The following is a 20,187-nucleotide window of genomic DNA, read 5'->3' as shown; positions in this document are numbered from 1 at the left end:
ATCGTGTCACTCGTCAGGGCGCAGAGATAGAGAGCCTGCCCTGCCCAACACGAGGTAAATACCACCGGTACTGCGAGAGCGTTTTAAGCCTCGAGTAATACAGCAGAGTCAAAAGACATTTTTCACTGCTGTCAAACGGGATGCTGCAGTGAATTGTAAAAGAGGCTGGAATTTGCCTGGTACCGCACAGAAAAGGTTTACATAACACCCCCATTTAAGCTCTATTTATTGTAATCTACGCAGGCCTAAGAACACTGATTATTAGCAAGGGATTTGCTCCTCTCACTGAAGCCAACAACGGTCGAGATAGACAGCGGCTCTGTAAAACTGCAGCCTGCTTAACAAGGTAGAAAATAGAGAGGAGGGAGAAGAAGACAAGGAAAATGAAAAGAGGAGAGAGAATTACTGCCACGTGGCTCGAGTAGCTAGTTCTGGTGGCATAATTACGCTAATCCAGATAGCTAATTTAATATGAAATGTAATTCAGCCGGCTGCTTTTGGGAGCACAGCCGAGCGGTTTCAGTTTGAAGCAAGCACTCCTGGCAACCCCGGCCGGTCGCTAGCAGGGGGACTTGTCTCTGCTGCTCTGCAAGTGGAACGTCCTCCCCAGCAAACACTGCACTAGGTGAAAGACCAAAGCCTATTTCCAAATGTGTAGCCTTCTTTAAAATGCTCATCCTCCGAAACGGCAAGGTCTGATTTTTATCAGCCATGCCCAGTGCCCAACGAGAGGCTGGCCCCAAATGCTCCTTAATGCCATGGATCCACCCCCGTTTTTTTTTAAATTTTAACTCCTCCCCACCTGCTGCACGCACACTGAACAATCTGGATCAGAGAAAAAAAAACACTGCCTTTTTGGACAAGGAAACTATTTTGCTGGGCTCCCTCTGGTGCCCAAGGACAACAAAATCTTGAAGCAATCAAGAACCCAAGCTATCCAACAAAAAGCCTCTGCCTGACAGCCTTGTTTCGCCAACGAGCTCGCTGGTAAGCGCTGATTTATAACTAGTTGTCTAACAGCTTGGCCTGCAACAAAATTTGAAACTAACAAAAAAAGTTCAGGAGGTGACAGAAATCAATACAGCTGCTTCAGAAGAGAATTATTGCTAGCTCTGGTTTTTAAATATCTGATTTGTGGCATCTGTCAGCTTGGAAAATACAGAAATCAGCCCTCGCTACTTTGGAAAAAAAATTAAAAATGCAGCAACTTTCATCTCTTACCCCTAGTTCTCATCTATTTTAAGCCTCTATATAGCTCTAATTGCTACAGAGTGATCTAGATGCTAATGATGCAGATTAAAAAGCCAGATGCTTGTGTTGCATCCCCTCGTCACACTGGGTACTGCCAGGCCACTGCGAACAGCTCAATGCACAGACACGAAATGCAGAACAGCAGAGGGAGCTCCTTGGGGCAGCTCCTTCCTGGGTCAGCACAACAGCATTGCTAGCACTGCACAAGGGCAAGACCCTGCAAGTTACCCACAGAAGTAGCAACGTTAAATGCAAGAGCATTTTAAAGAAATACTTTCCAAAAGTTGAATATTTTATATATTCCAGAATGATTTCTGGAATTACCCGTGGCAGTCATTTTCACAGCCCTTTCAGTAGTTTCTTTTGAAAGATCTCCTGACTCATCTTACAAATAGAGCACGGAAGTTTTTTTTCCCCCTAAGAGCAAGGATAAGGACGAGTGAAAATTGAAAGTGGCAAAACTGTCTCATGGACTTGAAGTGGCTTCATTCTCCAACACGCCCAGGCAGACGGCGATGGCCCCTGAAGTGCTGTGCTACCTCATTTGAACCATGAGAGTAGCTGTTAATGAAGACTCATCCAAAAGGAAAACTAGTAATAATAAGAAATGCTAACATATATTTAAATAATTTTTAATGCTTTCAACCCTGTCTGTAGTTAATGAACAAGAAAATCTTGTCCAAGGGCAAGTTAAAACAGGGAGTAATTTGTCTGGGTGACATGTTACTTCGAACTGAATTTCCTTAAACTGATATTACGCTGTCACATTTGTCACTCATAATGACGTGCTCCCGTGTAACAGTGTGTTACGAGAAGTCAGAACAACGCTATTAGTAAGGAGAGATTTGTACAGTATTAGCATATGACTTTTTCCTCTTCCTTCTGTGCAGCAGTACGCTAGCTTAAGCGGTATTATCTTCTGTTGTAGCATCAAACGCTTCCTTTGATGGTTCAGATCTGCAGGATCTTCCAATTCCTGTAACACCTCAACACATTAAGACATTTAAAAGTCATTTCTTCCAGCCTTTGGATACCTCCATCCTAAGTACGACAACCCAACAGCCTTGCTAGTTTTTGCTTACTCATCTAGGGAAGATGAAGCCATGATTTAGGGAAGATGAAGCCATGATTTAGGGAAGATGAAGCCATGATTTAGGGAAGATGAAGCCATGATTTAGGGAAGATGAAGCCATGATTTCAGTGCAGGTCTGACATCACCCTTGTGGTGAGATGAGGACAGGGGAAGAAATCCCTAGCAACTCCTCCTTCCTACACACAGCTCCGCCTCAATGAGCTTCTGCAAAACTTCCCATAGAGCTCCCTGGGACACCAGCCACTCTCACACATTCTTCTAATGATGTTCTTTAACCTGTTCTTTAATGCCTCACATGATGTGAGAGTTGTAAAAGCAAAACACAACGTCATTTCTGCTTCTGAGGCCCTTTTATAGGAATATTTAAACTTCTATTACTTTTTTTTCTTATGGCAATACAAAATCACATGGGAAAACCTTACCCTGAGTTGTCTGACATGGCAAGCCACAGTGCAATAACCTGCTTAAATGTTTTGACGCTGTTTGCTAGCTGAAGAGAGGACAAAAAGGACGTTCTCCATAACCAAACACAGGGTCGTGCCTCCGAAGAGTTCTCAGTCCCACAGTGAAGAAATACCCAAGTGCTGAGTTTCCTAAGAGGAGTTCTGCATAATGTGATGACAGATTTGGAACCTCTACAGCTATACAGGAGGACAAGGACACACACGTAGGAATATAAATGCAGTTTCACCTGCTTGTCTGAACACGCACCAATTTGACCCTGCCACATTTCAGTGCAGGATTTATTGTCATCTGAAAACCAGAACTCTTCCCCCCCAGCTCCACATCTGTATTACAGATGGGCCAGGCTACACACCAATGCACGTGTTACAAAGAAATTTATCCACAAGTAAAACTTACTGGCACCACAACTGGCCATTTTTAAAAATAATTCCACGGGATTTTTTCCTTCCTTCTATGGAATAGAAGAAAGCAGCGTGTCAGATGCTTTCCCACACTGAACATGTCATTAGAGTGGGCAATGAGCTTGCGAGTAAAGAATGGTGAGCAAAATAAGACAGTTAATTAAGCTGGCCTGACTTGGAAAGGGAATGATTTCTAAGGATTTCCAAATTTCAATTAGCTTGGAACAGGCAAAAAAATATTGGCTAATTAAGTCCTGACCCTCCTGCACGATTTTCAAACTAAGGATCTCCACAGATATCCTGTGCATATAGTCTTTTTGGAGGCTTTTTGGTGGTTTTGTGATTATTAAGAAGCGAAGCCTATCCACGCTCAAAGCCCAGAAGGGCTAAAGAGGGCAAAGTGCATTGCTACAGAGGATTAATTACAAAAGCGGGCTAACCATGTTGGCCCTCCAAAGGCAGTAATGTCGTCCACAGTGACCCAAAACAAGGTTTGGGACTAACTCAAATTAACATTTCTATTTCCCTTTACACTTAGAAGGGTTCTGACTTGAAGAGATGTGATTCTGCAGCTCACAAGGTAAGAGGAACTGAGCAGCTATAAAAGAAATTGTTTCCATCACCTACCATTTCACCAGTCAAACGGCTTCACACACTCTAGTTCACTTCTGAAACCGGTAAACCAAAAGCCTACTAAATATCATAGAATATCCGAGTTGGAAGGGACCCAGAAATACGCATATTTTCACTTCACCTGACCAGTATTTTAAGGTCTAATGCAATTTTAAGGGCTACAACTACAAACATGGCACAAAATCTCAAGAGCCCAACCAAGGAGCAGGAATTGAGGTGTACCTGTAACAGTAAGTGAACGATCACCTCAAGGAGCTGATATATATGTTGCATTGGGCCTTCCATGATCTTCATTTCTATCTGCTGTAATTAACAATAAATCATTTGGGGGCTGCAGCATCTGTTATTACATAAATAAAGCACTACCAAAGGAGCTTGTCAAAACTGATTTATATGAAGTGCTGCTCTGAAGTTTATTGGATTTCCATAATAAGAAATCATACCGTATCAATTCTCTTCCATTAATTTTCTGGGTTACATACCATAATTTCTAAGCAAAAACACAACTCAGGGCAGGGTAACGTTCTCAGAAGTTATTTATCAGATAAACCTGATAGCTGTTTTAAATACACTGTGAACAGAAAGATTTAGAAGAGCACCTTTTGTCAGGACAACAAATCACCCATCTAAACCGTTAAATTAGTCAAAAAGGGTAGGTTCAGAAATAAGTAACTTTCTTAAAACATCCTGCCTGAGAGAACTGTTGGTCGTAAGAAAACACTTCTCTAGAAAAAATTCAAAGTGAGCAAATCAAGTATTTCCACTGCTTTCGAAAAGTTGAGATCCCCAATTGCAGCGCACAGAGAGCTTTGCAGCAGGAATAAAATAAACATCATAGAAGTCTAAAGGACTTTTCTGTTCAGGTCAAACCTTCCAGATGGTACGTCCAAGATCATCCAACACTCCACATTCAGGAGCTCTGCTCAGTGGGAACTACTCGGTATCAATACAGGGAGAAAAAGTAGCCTAGAGGGGAACAGAGAGGACGTGAACCACCAGACTTCCAAGAGAAACTTGGAAGAAGGCGGCAAGGTTAACACGAGCTGACTGTAAGAACACCAGTTGCTGTTACACATTAAGATGTGATACGTGGCGGGAGCCATGACAACAACGGAAGTATTTTTGACACAAAAACAATCCAGCTTCTTCAATGGGTTGCATTAAGAGTTTGCATAGTGCTTTTATTTCACAAGTGTGAAAACCTCCCCCATTCAGAAAATGAATCAGCGCCGATTTTCTAAAATAGATGTGCACCAGAAATACAAAAAGAAACGGAAGAACAGAAAAAATATATCAGGATGAAGCAAAGTCTTGGATGCAAGAAGCCTACAAGTGCAACTACAGGCTCCATAAACTCCCAAGGGATTAAAGGGGCTAATTAAAGTCGATAGCAAAGCAGTGAAATTAAATGAATTTTCTGCAGTAGTCTTTTATTATAGATGACAAGAGGAAAGAAATTCCAATTCCAAAAGCTCCTCTTTGATGATTATTGGTCTTAGCAGAGATTTGAGTCTCTAAGAAGGATGTCAGGGAACAACTTAGAATACTCCAGAGTGGTAAGACACCAGAACCAGATGGCATTCATCCCAAGGGAAAGGAAGGAAATAACATGTAAAACAGATGAGAAACCGAAGCGGATGTGCAATACAGACTTAACTGCAATTCTTTAACAGCATAAAAATCTTTAACACGCTGGTTTGTCTTAAGTAAAGGGAGCAAAGGAGTAAGATTTATGTATTCATCTCGGTTCTGAAGTATGCTGCAAAGCTAACTGAGAAATAACACTTGACTTTGCAGATCTGGAAGTGAGAACAAGCATTTAATTTGGGTACAAAATTTCATCTTGGATTTCAGCTGGTTAAACATGTGAGTGTATTGACTATATCTCAATCATTTTGCAGAATGAAAGTGCTATTGCCATTTATTTTATAAATACTATAGGGGCATATTTTAGGTCTTAATCCTATTCTACTCCTGTGCTGCAGGAAACCAGACAAAAAGTGATGCGCTCCTTGGAAGGCGTGTAATCAGGCAGAAATGGAAGCAAAAACAAAAGGCAAGTGCTTTTGGTAAACTAATCTCACATCAGTAACGATTTTCCCATTAAGAATACAAGAATTTTAACTTTAGTGTGGATATTGAGTTATATATACCTCATCACAGACTGGACCCGTTACAAACTGGTCTATAGCTTACAGAGACCTTCTTTTAATGTTCTGAAGCATTTAAAAGTTCCCTGCAATGAGATGATTTACTGAGAGTAAAGAATCAGTAAAGGATATTTAATAGATGTGATTAATTTGATAAGGTCAGTTCCTCTCACTTTAATAAAACCAAAGACCAACGTGCCTACAGTACTACCTCTAAACAGAGGACCCGCTCTTTGTTGCGATAATCATCACTTAGCTCCTGAACTCAACTGTTCAAGCCCCTGAGATATGTTTTGTGCATAAAAGGTGGCTTAAAAAGAGGCAGAACAAAAACTGTTAGTACTGTCAGCAGATCTGTCCATGTATTTTTTCAGTGTAGCAGATGACCATTTATACTTAATTCCTTTTATTATATTTCAGGAAGGAAACAATGAAGATGCAAAGGTCAGCTTACAGTCACTACCACCACAACTCCCCAGAACCTGCACACAGGGCTCCGGGGAATACAAAGCCAAGAGATTTCACTCTGCTACTGAGAAACACGGGATGACAGACAGGTTGTTTCAGCTTGAGCCTTGAATTACCATTCCATGTATCATGATTTACTGGTGTTAGTGACCCCCACCCTTCCCAAAAGAGTTACTGTGGCTGCGCTGCAAGCGTGTGAACATCTGAACATACACTCACACCTATATAACCACTCGGTAACACTTTATTTACACACATTATGTTTACGCAAGAGAACTGCACATACACGCAGCCAAGTACTAATAATGAAGACTGAATTACACGTGGGAAAAACTTCAGATGGTCATTACCACGTACAGAACACTATATAGAGAAGGAAAACTCAGTGCCCTGAGATGAAATAAAGATTGCTTTCCTACACACAGTAGCTAGCTGGACTGAATGAAAGCACCTGTGGCCAGGGCAGGTGTCAGCTGGGTGAGCAACCCTTCTAAGCTGGTGGGCTTGACCTGAGCAGCTTGCTACACTGAACGTTCGCACATGCTCAAATCTTAAAGGCATCACCCAAAAGTGTTGTTGTTAAATTTTTAGTGAACTTAGAGTGAACAGTACAGGTTTAGGTCTTTGAAACCTAGGTGGTCTTTGAAGCAAAGTTGTTATAGACTAAGCTACTGACTTACTCATGGTGTCATCCCAAAATCAGTTTTACCTCCTAAATATTTTATGCATTTCTGGTTTAAAGCAGCCAAGAATTAAATGTAACAAGTTCATCCGTACAGCAGCTCCGTATACTTACTGTATTGAGTGCATTAAGTGTAGTGTCATCACGGGAGGCTGCAACACAACCGTCTTCTGTGGATCCTCCATCACACATGCCTGCAAAAGCTGCCATGCTCCTTCAGAGTTTGAGGGGAAAAAAGTTTAAATCCTTCAGCTTCTGTTTGATGCACACATCATGCAATACAGAAATAGTACATTTACACCTTAAATAACGAATTTCAGGGCCTTGCAAACTGCAGAAATAAGTAAAATGAGGCACCGCATGAACGCTGCCATTTTCTACAGACCTGTCACCTCGACATATGAAATAATTCCAATGTAAAGTGGATTGTATTAATTAAAAATCTGCACTGCGGTAGTACCATAGCGTGATTAGGACTATGGGAGATGTAACCTACAGGCACGAGGGCACAGTCTTGCCAGAGACAGCAAACTTGTTATTGCAAATTTAGTTTAATTACGTTACAAAGCTGGCTTAAACTGCAGATTCCCAACATCTCTGAATTGTTGCAAGCTAGAATTAATTCATTTACTCACATTCTGAATTATGAGGCCCACTAGTGTAAAAGCCTGATATTTCTTAATCTAATTAATCTAGCAAGCATACTAAAATTCTGTATATAACTGAAAAGCGATTGTGCTCACCCAGCATCATCAAACCAGCACATCCGTGTATCGGACTAAACGGTTCAGTTTACCCAGCTGACTGCCACGTTAAACCAAAAAAATACTAAAGGAGTGACCATAGCCAACTGTTGCACAAGGGGGAAGCCCACATGTCTGCTAGGGCACTCTGAAGATGTGGGGAGTGGCCTGGCTGTAATTACCTTGCTGCCCGGAGGTACATGAGTAAGTCACAGTCGTTGACCCCCGGCATCCACACAAGCTCTTCATGCTGTGTCACCGTGTCACCATCTGGGGAAGGAAATGGCTGCAGATCAGGAAGCTTTGCCTAGAAAAAAAAAAAAAGAAGAGTTCGTACGGACATTGCAGTTGTCAATGTTAGGAGGATGCACAAGCGTTACTAGTACCAAAGTCTGTAAACTCTCTGGAATAATCCCAACTCATAGATGGAAGATGTTCACGCAACAGATGACGAAGAGATTAGATCCACATTTTTGAAATTTATGGAGAAACTGAGTCATGAAGATCTATCCACTTTATCCATCAGTCCTTTTAAAAGGGCAGTTCATTGTCTGCCAGTCACGCGGGATTAAAACCACTTCCCAGTCCACCAGCGTGAAGCCCTTCTATATTTATACCATGTGCAATCCTGCCTGCAGAAATGCCAGTGTGGAATTAAGCCATTTTGAACCACACATATACTCCTCACCTATACTAAAATCAAATACTGCTGGACAATCTACTGTGAAAGATAGATTTCATTTGTCAAAAAGATGCTGTTACAACTCCTGCTTGCCAGGCTAAAACATACTGCTATAACGATAAAAGACAGCAAGAATATGGGTAGCATGTGTTTTATTTTGATACCTCAGTAAAAAAAATATACATTTGACATTAAGTTTTAACAAAATCCTCTGTAAATTATTAAGAATCCAAAGAGAAAAAGAAATTTCCTGAAAGTGAGATAGCTCAGTGAAATGAACCCTGCCTCTAAGGAAGCATTGCACTGTATCCAGAGACTCAATTAGCATCTTTAGTCATCTACTGCAATGGGATGAGATAGCTGAGAGCCTCTTCGGAAACAGCTTTTAAGCCCTATAATTACCTCCTATACTTACAACGCTAAACATATTTGAGAGGCAACGTTTATACATAACCAGTAATTACAAGTCGCAGGTTCAGATGTCTTTCATGTTCTGCTCTTTAATCTGTACTTTATTTTACTTCTTCCCTGGGAAAGCGGCTCTGTCATTGAGCTTCTCTTTGGGAAAAGGATAAGCAAGCATCACACCACGAGGACATCGATTTCTGTGCGAGCTCTGCATGCTACCGACCTCCTTCTAGCAGCCAAGGGGCTTTCACAAACTGATGCTCAGCCTTGCGTGCCCCAGGAACAAGCTCAGCATTACTTGAGTTCCTCCTAAGAGCAACTTCCTCTTGAACACCTCTGGTCAGCTGCTAGCCAGAAGTTTCCAGAGGAGAACATTTAGTAGAGGCCTGCTATCCCTCTCCTCTTCCATACATGAACTTTGATAACTGCAATTCTCCAAAGCATTTAGCTCCGCTCACATCCCCACTCCCTGTTAAAACACAAGCAGTAGTTTGACATCTGCATACACACAAAACAAACAGCAGTCCTGTACCCTCTGCAACAAATAATTTAAGGAAAAGGAAGGCAGCAGAAATCATCAGAAAACACCAGTGGGACCTCAGGGTAGTTATGGGTGTGTTTCTGGATTCTCGTGCATATAACTCATTCTCAGGAAGGCAGAAGCGTGCCCATACCCGGAGCTAACAGAGAGCTGTGCGTAGAGGGGGCTGTTCACACACCTCCCATTGAATGAATGAGACTGCAACACAACGCGGCAAAAATCTCCAGTGTGACTTCCTACCTCAGCCAAAACCTGCAACCCACCATTCGTATCTCGTGAGATTAAACCTTACACTAATTAACAGGATGAGAACACATCTTGTCGGAGGTGACACTAGCCAGAACCACAGATGCTCGGCATATAATAAAAGAACTGTGCAACTTTAAAACACTGAAGTAGTGAGCCAGCAAAAATTAGCAGTGTTCGGTAACTGTGGACCTTCCTTCATTCTATTTTTCTCCATCCATACTTGCACCTGGCAATTTTATCTTCCAGCACAGCTGATTACTACCTGCCAAAACATTACATGACAATTTGAAATGAAGGTTGTTTTGGAAGTATCACTTACAGTACTCTTATTATGACTAACAGAAAGAATAATACAGGTTTAATTGACAAGAACTTTTTCCTCTCAATACTAAGCAACCTCGAGGATTAAATTATACAAACGTTGACTATCACCAGTTGTTAAACAAGACTGAAAAAGGAGTCTGAATGAATATTTATCACGGGGATGCAAAAAAATCCAGCGGTGGGATGGTACAAAGGCAGCCCCAGAGGCAGAGGAGACTGTTCCCAGTGCCAGCCCTGGCCTTACAAGCCAGCTATCCACCAAAGATCCACCAGAACAGTTGTTAATGTTGTAAGAGCAGATTATTTCCCACACTCATGAAAGACAGAAGGAATATCTTCTATTTCCCACTACTCGAACACATTCGGTATGATTTCTCAAATTTTAACAGCCCAAATGAATTAAGGCACTGGTTTTAAGACCTTGCAATTCTTTTTACTTCTCAGAGACAAACAAACAAACATTGCTGAGCTCTCCCATCTTTAAAATTGAAGTTTATCCTCTCTTTACAGCATCAGAAAGTGTTTTTTTATAATTACATTAAAAGCTTCCTGGGAAATACAAATAAAATACTATGCCATGACTTCCATAGTGTATGGATGTAAGAGATATATTTCAATAATAATAATATTTCAATAATAATCCTCCAGCATTACCGTGCCTCCCATTCAAAAAGAATTTAAGCTGTTCTGTGTCAAAATTATGCAGGACAAAAGGGCGAGGACCAGCTAACCTCTTCCTGACAGTAGGAGACTACGTCATGGTGCTGTTAGAACATGGCAGGGCACAAAGAGGGCATTTAGAAAAAGGTCTATCCCTAGCAGCTGCCAAAATTGCTCTAATTACAAACACTGCTTTCATTTTAAGACAAGTGACAAAAGAGTAAATACACAACGGCCCCACTGACTCTTACGCTCAAGTGCCACCGTTGCCCAAACTCTGTTTAACATGTAAAAATATGAAGAGAGCATGTACAGGCTGCAAATGAAAGCGTGGGTCAGGGAGGAAATGCAGAGCCACAGACGTGACACCAGAAAGAGCACAGTCACAAATGGAAGAGGGAAAACAAATTCACAGCAAATTCTGAATTGGTGACAGCCGTAACAACGGGCGCACTTAAACGCACCATGTCCTGGATTGAGAGATGAGCACGTGCATAAAAATACAGGTGTATCTCAACATACTTGCTGGTCAGGAAAATCTTTTGCAGGTTTAAAGTTCCCCTACCTTGTAAGTTTGCCATCTTTTTTTCTTGGAAACCTGCTGCCTTTTTACTCCTAAGAGAACTTCATTTTGTTCAAACATTGATTAATGAAAAGGACTTCAAATGCCATAGGTAACATACTACCAACTTGACAATTTTACCATAAAAAGGGAAGTTAAAACATCTACTTTGACTATAACTGGAAAACAATACCAAACTAAGTTGTGTTTTGTTTCTTTGTGTTTTTATATAGTCAATTAACATACTGTTTGGTAAAAATCAGCTAAGCATGCATTCATTTTTAACTCCAGAACGTGCCCAACAACAGCTGGGTTTTTTTCCTCCTTAATTTCCAGCAGTTATTCATATTCCTATATGAATATATATAGTCATCCAATTCTAGAATCGATCCCATAGCACTTTCACTAGTAAAAATCATTCAAATATCAACATTTGACAGATTAATCTCATTAACTAAGCTAAGGAGTTCTAGGGAACTCGTGATTACTCTCAGAAATTCACAGTATTTGAGCAATTTGAGCACTATTTGATACAATTTTAAATAAGTGTCCTCTGAACAGATCAAATGCCGAGAACCACGTCCTCTAGCTATTAAAGTACAAACAGAATCCCTTACCTGATGACTGGGTCCAACTCTGATTTCACCTTGGGTACTGTTTAGCCTCCTAATATAAAAAGAAAAACCAGTAATGAGAACGAAGTATGATTAATGAAACTCAGGCTTATGGTCTGCGTTTTTTGTCATTGCATTTGCAATGCAAATGGAAGAGAAGCAAAAATTATTTTTTAAAAAAAAAGAAACACTCAGGATATTACAGGCCACACTGCAAATGATAAAAACCAATGGGACAAGTCTGGAAGGTTTTAGTCACACTGTTGGAGCCAAGAGTAATTCCCTGGTGTGGTCTGAAGTCACAGCAGCAGGAAGCACCAGGCAGCTGATGAAGGGATGCACATCGTGCTCCTTTTGAAGCTTAGATGCCACGCAATACAGAAATAATGCTGGCTTCTAATCGAGATCCTTTAAAAGCCCTTTTACAGTTCTCTACAGCTCTGAACTGCTCAGTGCTTGAGTCAGCCAGCTCGAAAGCCTGCTCTGCAGAGCATCGCCTTCCAGCGAGCATCCATCTGACTTTTACGAGGGCGATGATCCATTAATTGCTTATTTCAACACCAGATCTAAAATAACGCACGCAACACGCAAAGCACTAAGCTACAGAAAAATACGAGGGAAATAACATGTTCCTTATGGACACCTTGATGGGCATTTTCATTTGGAAAAAGAAAATATTTTGAAGAAAAAATATGTGTTATTAACGTTTGAACAGAAAGCCTCGTGTTACCAGAATCTGCAGCAATAATGCCATTTCTTCCAGGCTATCTGACATGGCTGAAGCTATCTTTCCTATGAGATTTTGACTAACCAAGGATAAATAAAGCTTCTTTATCACTAAGGCCTGCCCTTTGACCCTTTTTCTTTATAAAAAGAATTACCATATAATCAGCAAGGCACACCAACAAAATTATTTACTGGCATACTCCTTTCCCAGTGGCTATATTAAGCCATGGCGTTCGTTTGCTGCCATCTCCTTCCTCACCCAGCTCTTGGCAAGAGCCACCTCACCAGTCCACAACGGCATCTGTGCCTCAGCACCAGCACGCGGGGTACTGAACACAGCTACCGTCAAGAAAGCTCCGTCACCCTCCCAGATGCCTGTAAAATAAGTATTAAGGACCAGAACCAAACCTGAAGAAATTCGGTGTCAAGACCAACATTGTTCTTCGCCTTCAGGTTGCGTGTATTTAAACAGACATCTTCCATTTACAAGTTTTAACCCACTGGCAAGGGAGAAGGTATGCAGAAGCCTAAAAACTATCCTTCACCTGGCACAGCAAACTTGAGTTCATCTTGCAATTTGCTGTTTTAGGAATAACGACATCATTTGACAAGCAAGCTGCTGCCCTGCAGGATTTCATATTCGCCCCGCTACGCTCATGGTGATTGCAAGCCATCAAGAAAACCACATTTCTTTAAAACAGAAATTAGAACCACCACCAGAAACTGCCGGCCCTGTGCCAAGCTACCAAGCAAAGCAGCGAGTATCATCACAAGATAAAACCAGAGATTTTCTGACATGCCCGTTTGCATATCTTTACAAACATTTTCATCTCAACACATCAAACTACGTTGCAAATGTTTATTAAACTGAACTTGACCGTGCTGAGCACTGTGAAATTTTATTCACGAGTGGGGAAACTGCAGCAGCAGATCTGAACGGACCTTAGCCAAGGCAAGGTGACAGCGGGGCCTGTCAGACAGGACTCTGAACAGGTTCTGTGATACCCGGGCTGATGTCCCGATGCCTACACAACGCCGCCTTCCTGGGAAGCCGATCTACGCTGCAGCTGCACGTGCCAAACTCTCCCAAAAGGGAGAACGTGTCAAAGTCCTTTCCTCCCATGGATGCTTCTGCAAGTCGAGCTGACACCATCCTACGGCTTCCAGGTTATGCAGAGAAATGACTCACCCAGAAACCCCATTTTGTACCTACAACTAAGTTATAAATGAAATACTCTGATGCACTTTTTTTTTTTTTTTTTTTTTTACAGCTACAGGGTGTCAGGATTTGTCCCTGTAAGGAACAAAGGGGAAGCTGCCACGAAAATGCTGATGCTCTTCCTCGATTCCCAGAATCCATTTTACAGCCGTGCACCTCTCTACTAGTCAGTGCAAGTCAAACCTGAAACATGTCCGTGCAGCTACAGTGCCTCGCACGAGCCAAGCTCCGCACAAATCGGTTGGAATCGGTTGGGCGTTTTACCAGAAAGGTAAAGCCGCTTTCTGGGTAGGTAGGGAAAAAAAAAAAATCTAAATATTCCCTAACTTCCATTTCCTTCATTTGCATCACACTGAATATGAATAATAAAGGATCTGAGAATCAAGACCGCACATGCTGTAGCATCCTGTTAGTAGCTGCGAAGATAAAAGCAAAACCTTGGATGGGACCCGTGCTCGTAACGGCGCTCATGTGGAGTTCGCTGGGAAAACTCGCGGCTGTCCGACCGCGATTCTTCAAGTGCGGGTAACGTGTCAGGAGAGAAACAGTTGGGCGTGCCTTTTTATCGCTTGTTTCAAATTTCCTGATTATATTCCTGCCCCAAAGTTGCCCCCCGAGGTATGGACTGAGCTGCTGTGCAGGGAGCTCGCTTGGACCACGCTGCCCCGTGCTTCCCGAGGGCACGGAGCCGATGGCTCGGCGAGGGCGCGCGACCTGCAGAGCACTGTGCAGGCAGCTTCCACCTCCCCAGGAACGGGTTTGCAAATGGAAAGAAATTTCTCCCTCTGGAAACTAAAACGCGCCGTAGACTTGGAAGCTAAATTATCTTGCTGGCGCGCAATTACGAGAATAATGGAGAGGCGCCCCGTGTTTATTCGGCGGGGAAGAAAAAAGAGGACCCAACGCCGAGTATGAAATCTGACACAAAAGGAACGGATGTAACAAAGCAGTATCCATGGCAACAACAACTTAATATTTCAGTCCTCTTCAGCTGCAGTGGATTAAATATAATGACAAGATGTTCCCTTTGAAAAGTAACCCGCTGCCATGGCAACGTTGTGCTCTGCAAAGTAAACAGGGGCTGCTCGGAGAGGAGATGGAAGCCTGCGACTGCATATCAAGAAGGCGAGGAGCCTCCGGAGCAGAGCAGCGGGGCAAAGCTCAGGGATGCTGAGCTCAGGAATGCTTGAGCCTGATCCGAAGCATCGGGGGAGGATGGCAGTTCGAGGCAAAAAGCAGCGCTGCTGAGAGATGGTGGTTCAGAGGTGAGGAAGGGAAAGGAACAGGAGGCAGCACAGGGCTTTCATTTACCGGTTGCAGAAAGGAGGAGGACAGGAGGCTGCCAACACCAGCGCCTGTGTAGCTTCCAGGAGAGAAACAAGCTTAGCCCCCCCGTTAGTCACCCGCCTTCCTGCCTGTGCCAGGCATCGCTTGCACCGGAGCTGGCTCAGCCCCTGCTCCCAACGGGCAAGGGAGAGGGACTGAGCTACCACGAAACACTTGAGGTCGGCTTTGAGACTTTGACTCAGGATCAGGATCTGCAGCACCAACTGCTCTCACGCTGTCCCCAGAGCCGTGCTGAATTCCAGGCTGGAAATTCCCAGCAAAGCTCTGCGGAGTTCAGAGGTGGTTTCGATGTGTTTGCAGACCTGCGAGCAGTGCCCCTCTGCACCGCCCTACCTTTGTGCTGCCCCTGACGTGGCTCCAGGGCAGCCCTTGAAGCCAGCAGGCTCGGTGACAGCTCCTGTCGGGAAGGCATGCTTCTGAAAGGCAGCAGGCAGGGGGCGTGCCGAAGGTGGACCTGCCAGGTCAGGGATCAAGGGCACAAGGTGCAACCTCCGAAATTGAGCTACTGCTTCTTTCATGCTTCCCTTTTTTTTAAACCACCGAAGTTCAGCAAGACACAAGCTGTGCAGTAATTGCACGGTTTTGATGCTGAGAAACAGGCCCGAGACGGGGTGAGAGAGGTGGTAGTGCCGCAGAGCCACACCAAACCATCTGCAGTCCTCCCCAGGACCTCTCCAGGACCTCCCCAGCTGCTTTCACCCGCTCATGGTCCATGGCTCAGCTGCACTTTGCTGCGGCCACCGCGCACTCGCTGCTCCTCGCCACGCACTGTGCTTCCACTGCCTCTCTGAAACACCTGCCACCAGCCGGCCACAGCTCAGAGAAGGTGAAAACAGCTTGATATTACTGTTATTTAAAAAAATAAAGTAAAAATCAGCCCGAACTGCACATGTAGGACAGCATTCTGTGCTACCTCTTCAACCACTCTTGGCATAACCATTCCCGATTCTGTATACGAGGTGATCTGTAATTAAGCTAGCGGGATGCTTCAGCAGAAAGCTGTTTATAAACAAGCAGAAATGCTCAGCCACAAATGACCTCCCAAGAAGCTTTTCCCATCCTCTTTGCAGCAGGAAAAACAGCTTAAAAGTAGGATATGCAGATTTTTTTTGTTGGCTTGTGTGTGGTCTTTTTTTTTTTTTTTGGTAAGGAATACAAATATTTAGCACTAACTACTGAATCTTAGGAGATTTTGGTTTAGTTATTAAGCTCAGCAAAAAAAAAAATTACTAAAATTCAGAGCCAGATTAGATTACATCTATTTCAGACAGATTAATTATAAATTGCAATCACACACTTTACACTGATGTAACCAAAAAGTCACTGGCAAGATAACCAGTTACATAAACTCAAGTTAGACACAAGAAGGCAACTCCCGGATATTTGTGGTTTCTGTAGAGTAAGTAAAAGTTTGAAGTCGTTATGAAAGTCTTAAGTTTTTTGTTTGTTTCTTTGTTTGTTTAAAACCTTTCAAGCAAATGCTCCTACACGCCAGATGAAAAAAACAGTCTTCAGAAGCAGTTTTAAAAACATCTGGCAAGGATCATTCTGCTCCATCTCTAGGGGGACAAAACCAGAGAGAAGGAAGTTACTGCAGGCCAACTTCAGCTGGTTATAAAAGAGCTTAGCGGGGCTTGCGAGGCTGCCTGGCATCCCACTGAAGAGCTCACTCGGCTGGACGTTGTTTCATTTTATTCTGTGCATCCCCACGACAAAACTGAGCTCGCCTTGCCACGCTCCTCCCTCACACGGCAGCACGCAGGCTCTGTCTTTAAAGACACAGAGCTCACCAACATTTGCTTCTCTGCAGCACTGAACCACTCTAACGCCTCAGCGCAGCGATGCAAAGCAGAAATTAGAGCTGCGTCGTGTTTGTGGGCAGCATCTCACGGCCCTCTTCCTGCTTTCCTGGGCACCTGCGCACGGCCCCTGAGCCGCACGGATCCTCGCTCCGACCCAGGCGGGCTCCTCCGCCAGCTACGTGCTCACGCCACGCAGTGAAAATACACATGGAACAACCAAGTTCGCGACATTCAAACGTTAACCAAAGAGCCACAAACCTGTAAGTTGGATGCCTGAGAATAACAGGGGTGGCTTTTTCTTTCCTCCTTCTAAACAAGCAGCAATTCCCGCTTAAAGATTAGGCACACGATTTTGCCCTCGTTACGCGGGTACACAATATCTCAACCTGTAAATTAAACAGCTCGCTAACTTGTCCCAACAATTACTTCCTACCGTCAGAAATCTCACCTGAAGTTACACAACATGTGCCCAGCTTGCACCTGTGTCTTAACACAGTTTTATCAAGATTTAAAAATCCCTTTTCTAGACATCTTAGTGCTCAGAAAATATTCTTGTTAGCACTCAGCCTCTAGTAAGCATGTTTCATTTATAACCTATTGTACAGTAATGGGTTATAATAAAAAAACGCAGAAGCAATTTTGTGTTCCGAGTGAAAAAAAATTCAACCTGTATTTCTGCCAAATAAACTCATGTGGGAACATCTCTCGAGATTGCTTAATCTAAAGCAGGAATGAATCAACGTGTCCCAACACTTCCATCCCCAGCACAAGCTCCAACCTGCCGGCTGATTGCAGAGGCAGACCTGAAGGAAGCGGAGGACTGGGCTTTCTGCATCCACGCTGCTGTTTGAGGAAGGAAGTACTTGCAGAAGTTTGAGTCAGACAGGGAAAGCTTTTTCAAGATAATGTTATTTTTGCAATGGGTTTCAATTTGAGAAGTGAGACTACCCGCTCCTCCCAACTCTTCTCCTCTGCTGAAAAGGCACGATGGAAGCAGTCGGGGCAGAGCCATAGTGACAATGGGTTCTTGCAAGGACACGAGCATTCTCTCCATCGAGGGGTTACCTGCGTGGGTAACATGGTGCTTTGAGCACAGAGCCAAAAGAATGAGTTAGTAGAAACCCCTGCAGGATCTGAGGTTCTCTTTTAGCTGGTCTGTACGAGATTTTTAAAATTTCATTTCTAACATTTTGGTTTGTTTTCATAATTTCTAAAGCCTCATGCAGAGTTCTGAGTCACCAGAATGGTACTGGCTTACAAGCAACACTTACGCAGAACAAATAAGTATGTAAATGAGTTCAACATGAAATCACGTTGCTTGCAGTGTTTACCTTGAACAGTTTCTAAAATGGCAGGGCAATACCTTTGCACTTCCCACAGCAAGTAATTGCCATTGGATCATGCTAAATACTGCATCAGCATCACTCCTGCAGCACAGGCAGTGTATATGCAGGACAGTGGGACCAGGCAGCAATCTGCCAGTTTTATTTCTTTCCACGAAGCTTCGCCGAGGCCAGACCTACTGCTCAGTCTCTCAGCTTGCTGGGCAACACCGAGGTCCAGCTTCTTTGCACAGCAGTCACACAAGGAAGCAACAGCACAGGTTAAAGGTGCTGAGCATGAAGAACGCAAAGCACAAAGCAAGCTTGAAGATAGCTCTAATTCTGCCTTGCTGACCTGGAAATACAAAGCTCTAATTAAAACAAATCACAGCCTAGAGAACTGGAAGGAAGGGGGGAGAGATCATCTTACTGATCTACAGCCTTGAAAGAAGCAAAAATGAAGCCAGAAAAAAAGAATTCAGGCTATCAAGTACTCGGCCAGCATTTCTTCATCCAAAGGACAGAATACAAGCACTTCCCCTCATAAATTTACATCTTCGACCAGGGTGTGGTGAAAGAGCTGCAGCTCCAAGCAGCTCCCACCACCAGGCTCCCAGCTGGAGAAAATCCTTTGGGCACCCGCAGCCCGAAAATTCACCGTGAGCAGGAGCTGCAGGACAAACCCACACACTGAGCAAGGACAGGGGTCTCTGCAGCACACTGAACACTTTGCCAGCACCACTGGTAACTTAGGTAGAAGTAGGCTGCCCGCTAGTTTTTGGTGGTGGTGTTTTTTTAACCCAAGTACGCCCTCGTACAGCCCCGCACAGCAGGCACAGACCTAAGGAGCTGCTTTGACTCTCCGCTGGCTGACCAGCCCCACGAGCGGCACGACTGGTGGAAGACATTTGTGTTGAAGCACATGGAAGGGAAAGGAAAAAACAAGATTTCAGAAACGCCAATGATCTGCAGCAAGCAGAGCACAAGGAAAAAACACCTCTATACGTCCACTGGGGGCAGGGACCTCCCAGTTCCACACCAACCCAGGGCTGGCACCAGGGGCACCGTTCAGCGGGGAGCTCCGGGAGCTGACACAGCCAAGGCTGCATCCACAAGCTCTCATGTGCAAGTGATTAAGCAAAGGACGCCGCATTTGGCCTATCGTTCCAGCAGGATTTGCTGTGCCAAATGCACTACTTGGGTTTGACAAACACATTTCGTAACAACCTGGAGGTGTTTCCAGTTTTGCCCACCTGTGCCAATTTAACTTCACCTCATACTCTTCAAAACTAAGCGTGACCAAATTTTCTTTTCAAGTTACAAGGGGCGTTTTTTCTTCAAATCCTTTTTAGAAGTGTGCACAAATGACAGCTGAGGACCAGCACTACGCAGACTGCTTTGTACGCCCCCCCGTATGCATTCACTCCTGCTTGTAAGCGAACGAATAAGATGTTAAAGACATCAGTTCTCATACCCCCGTGTTCCTGCACAGCAGCAGCATGCTCCCGTAGGCACTCCAGCAGCTCCTTTATTAGGAATAAGAATGCTTCCCGGCCTCGGCCTACGGAGACAGCACTTAACTACCAGGCAATTCAGCCAGACAAGTTTAGGGGCACTGGGCACCACTTCGCTCCAACCACTGCCAAAACTCAGCAGCGACCCACGCTGAACAAGCGTCCTGGCTCTTTAGGCTCTCTGCATACAAATGGAAAAGGGAACGCTATTTCAGGTACCAACACAGCACTGAACTGGGTGCAATTAAGCAGCGTGGTTCATCACCCGCTCTGACGAGGGCAGGAGGGGCGGCCCGGTGACACACACCGCGCGGGTGAAGCAGCAACAGGT

At 43.8% G+C, this 20,187-nt stretch overlaps 1 protein-coding gene across 9 annotated transcripts in view; it reads right to left on the bottom strand.

Moving 5' to 3' along the window:
• The window catches only part of RERE (arginine-glutamic acid dipeptide repeats), a 232,806-nt gene that overhangs the window by 80,207 nt on the left and 132,412 nt on the right, over nt 1–20,187 (bottom strand). For all 9 annotated transcript variants that reach the window (XM_080563755.1, XM_080563751.1, XM_080563754.1 and 6 more), the window contains 3 exons: nt 11,930–11,978; nt 8,069–8,193; nt 7,258–7,357 (listed from right to left, as the gene is read on the bottom strand). In XM_080563755.1, coding sequence (XP_080419881.1) covers nt 7,258–7,357; nt 8,069–8,193; nt 11,930–11,978 — 274 coding nt within the window. The remainder of the gene's footprint in view (nt 1–7,257; nt 7,358–8,068; nt 8,194–11,929; nt 11,979–20,187) is intronic.

Source organism: Anser brachyrhynchus (genome assembly GCF_964034855.1).
Source record: "Anser brachyrhynchus genome assembly, chromosome: 21".
NCBI classification, from domain to species: Eukaryota; Metazoa; Chordata; class Aves; order Anseriformes; family Anatidae; genus Anser; species Anser brachyrhynchus.
The sequence above is the reverse complement of the archived record's forward strand: the minus strand, read 5'-3'. Positions and strand labels throughout refer to the sequence as shown.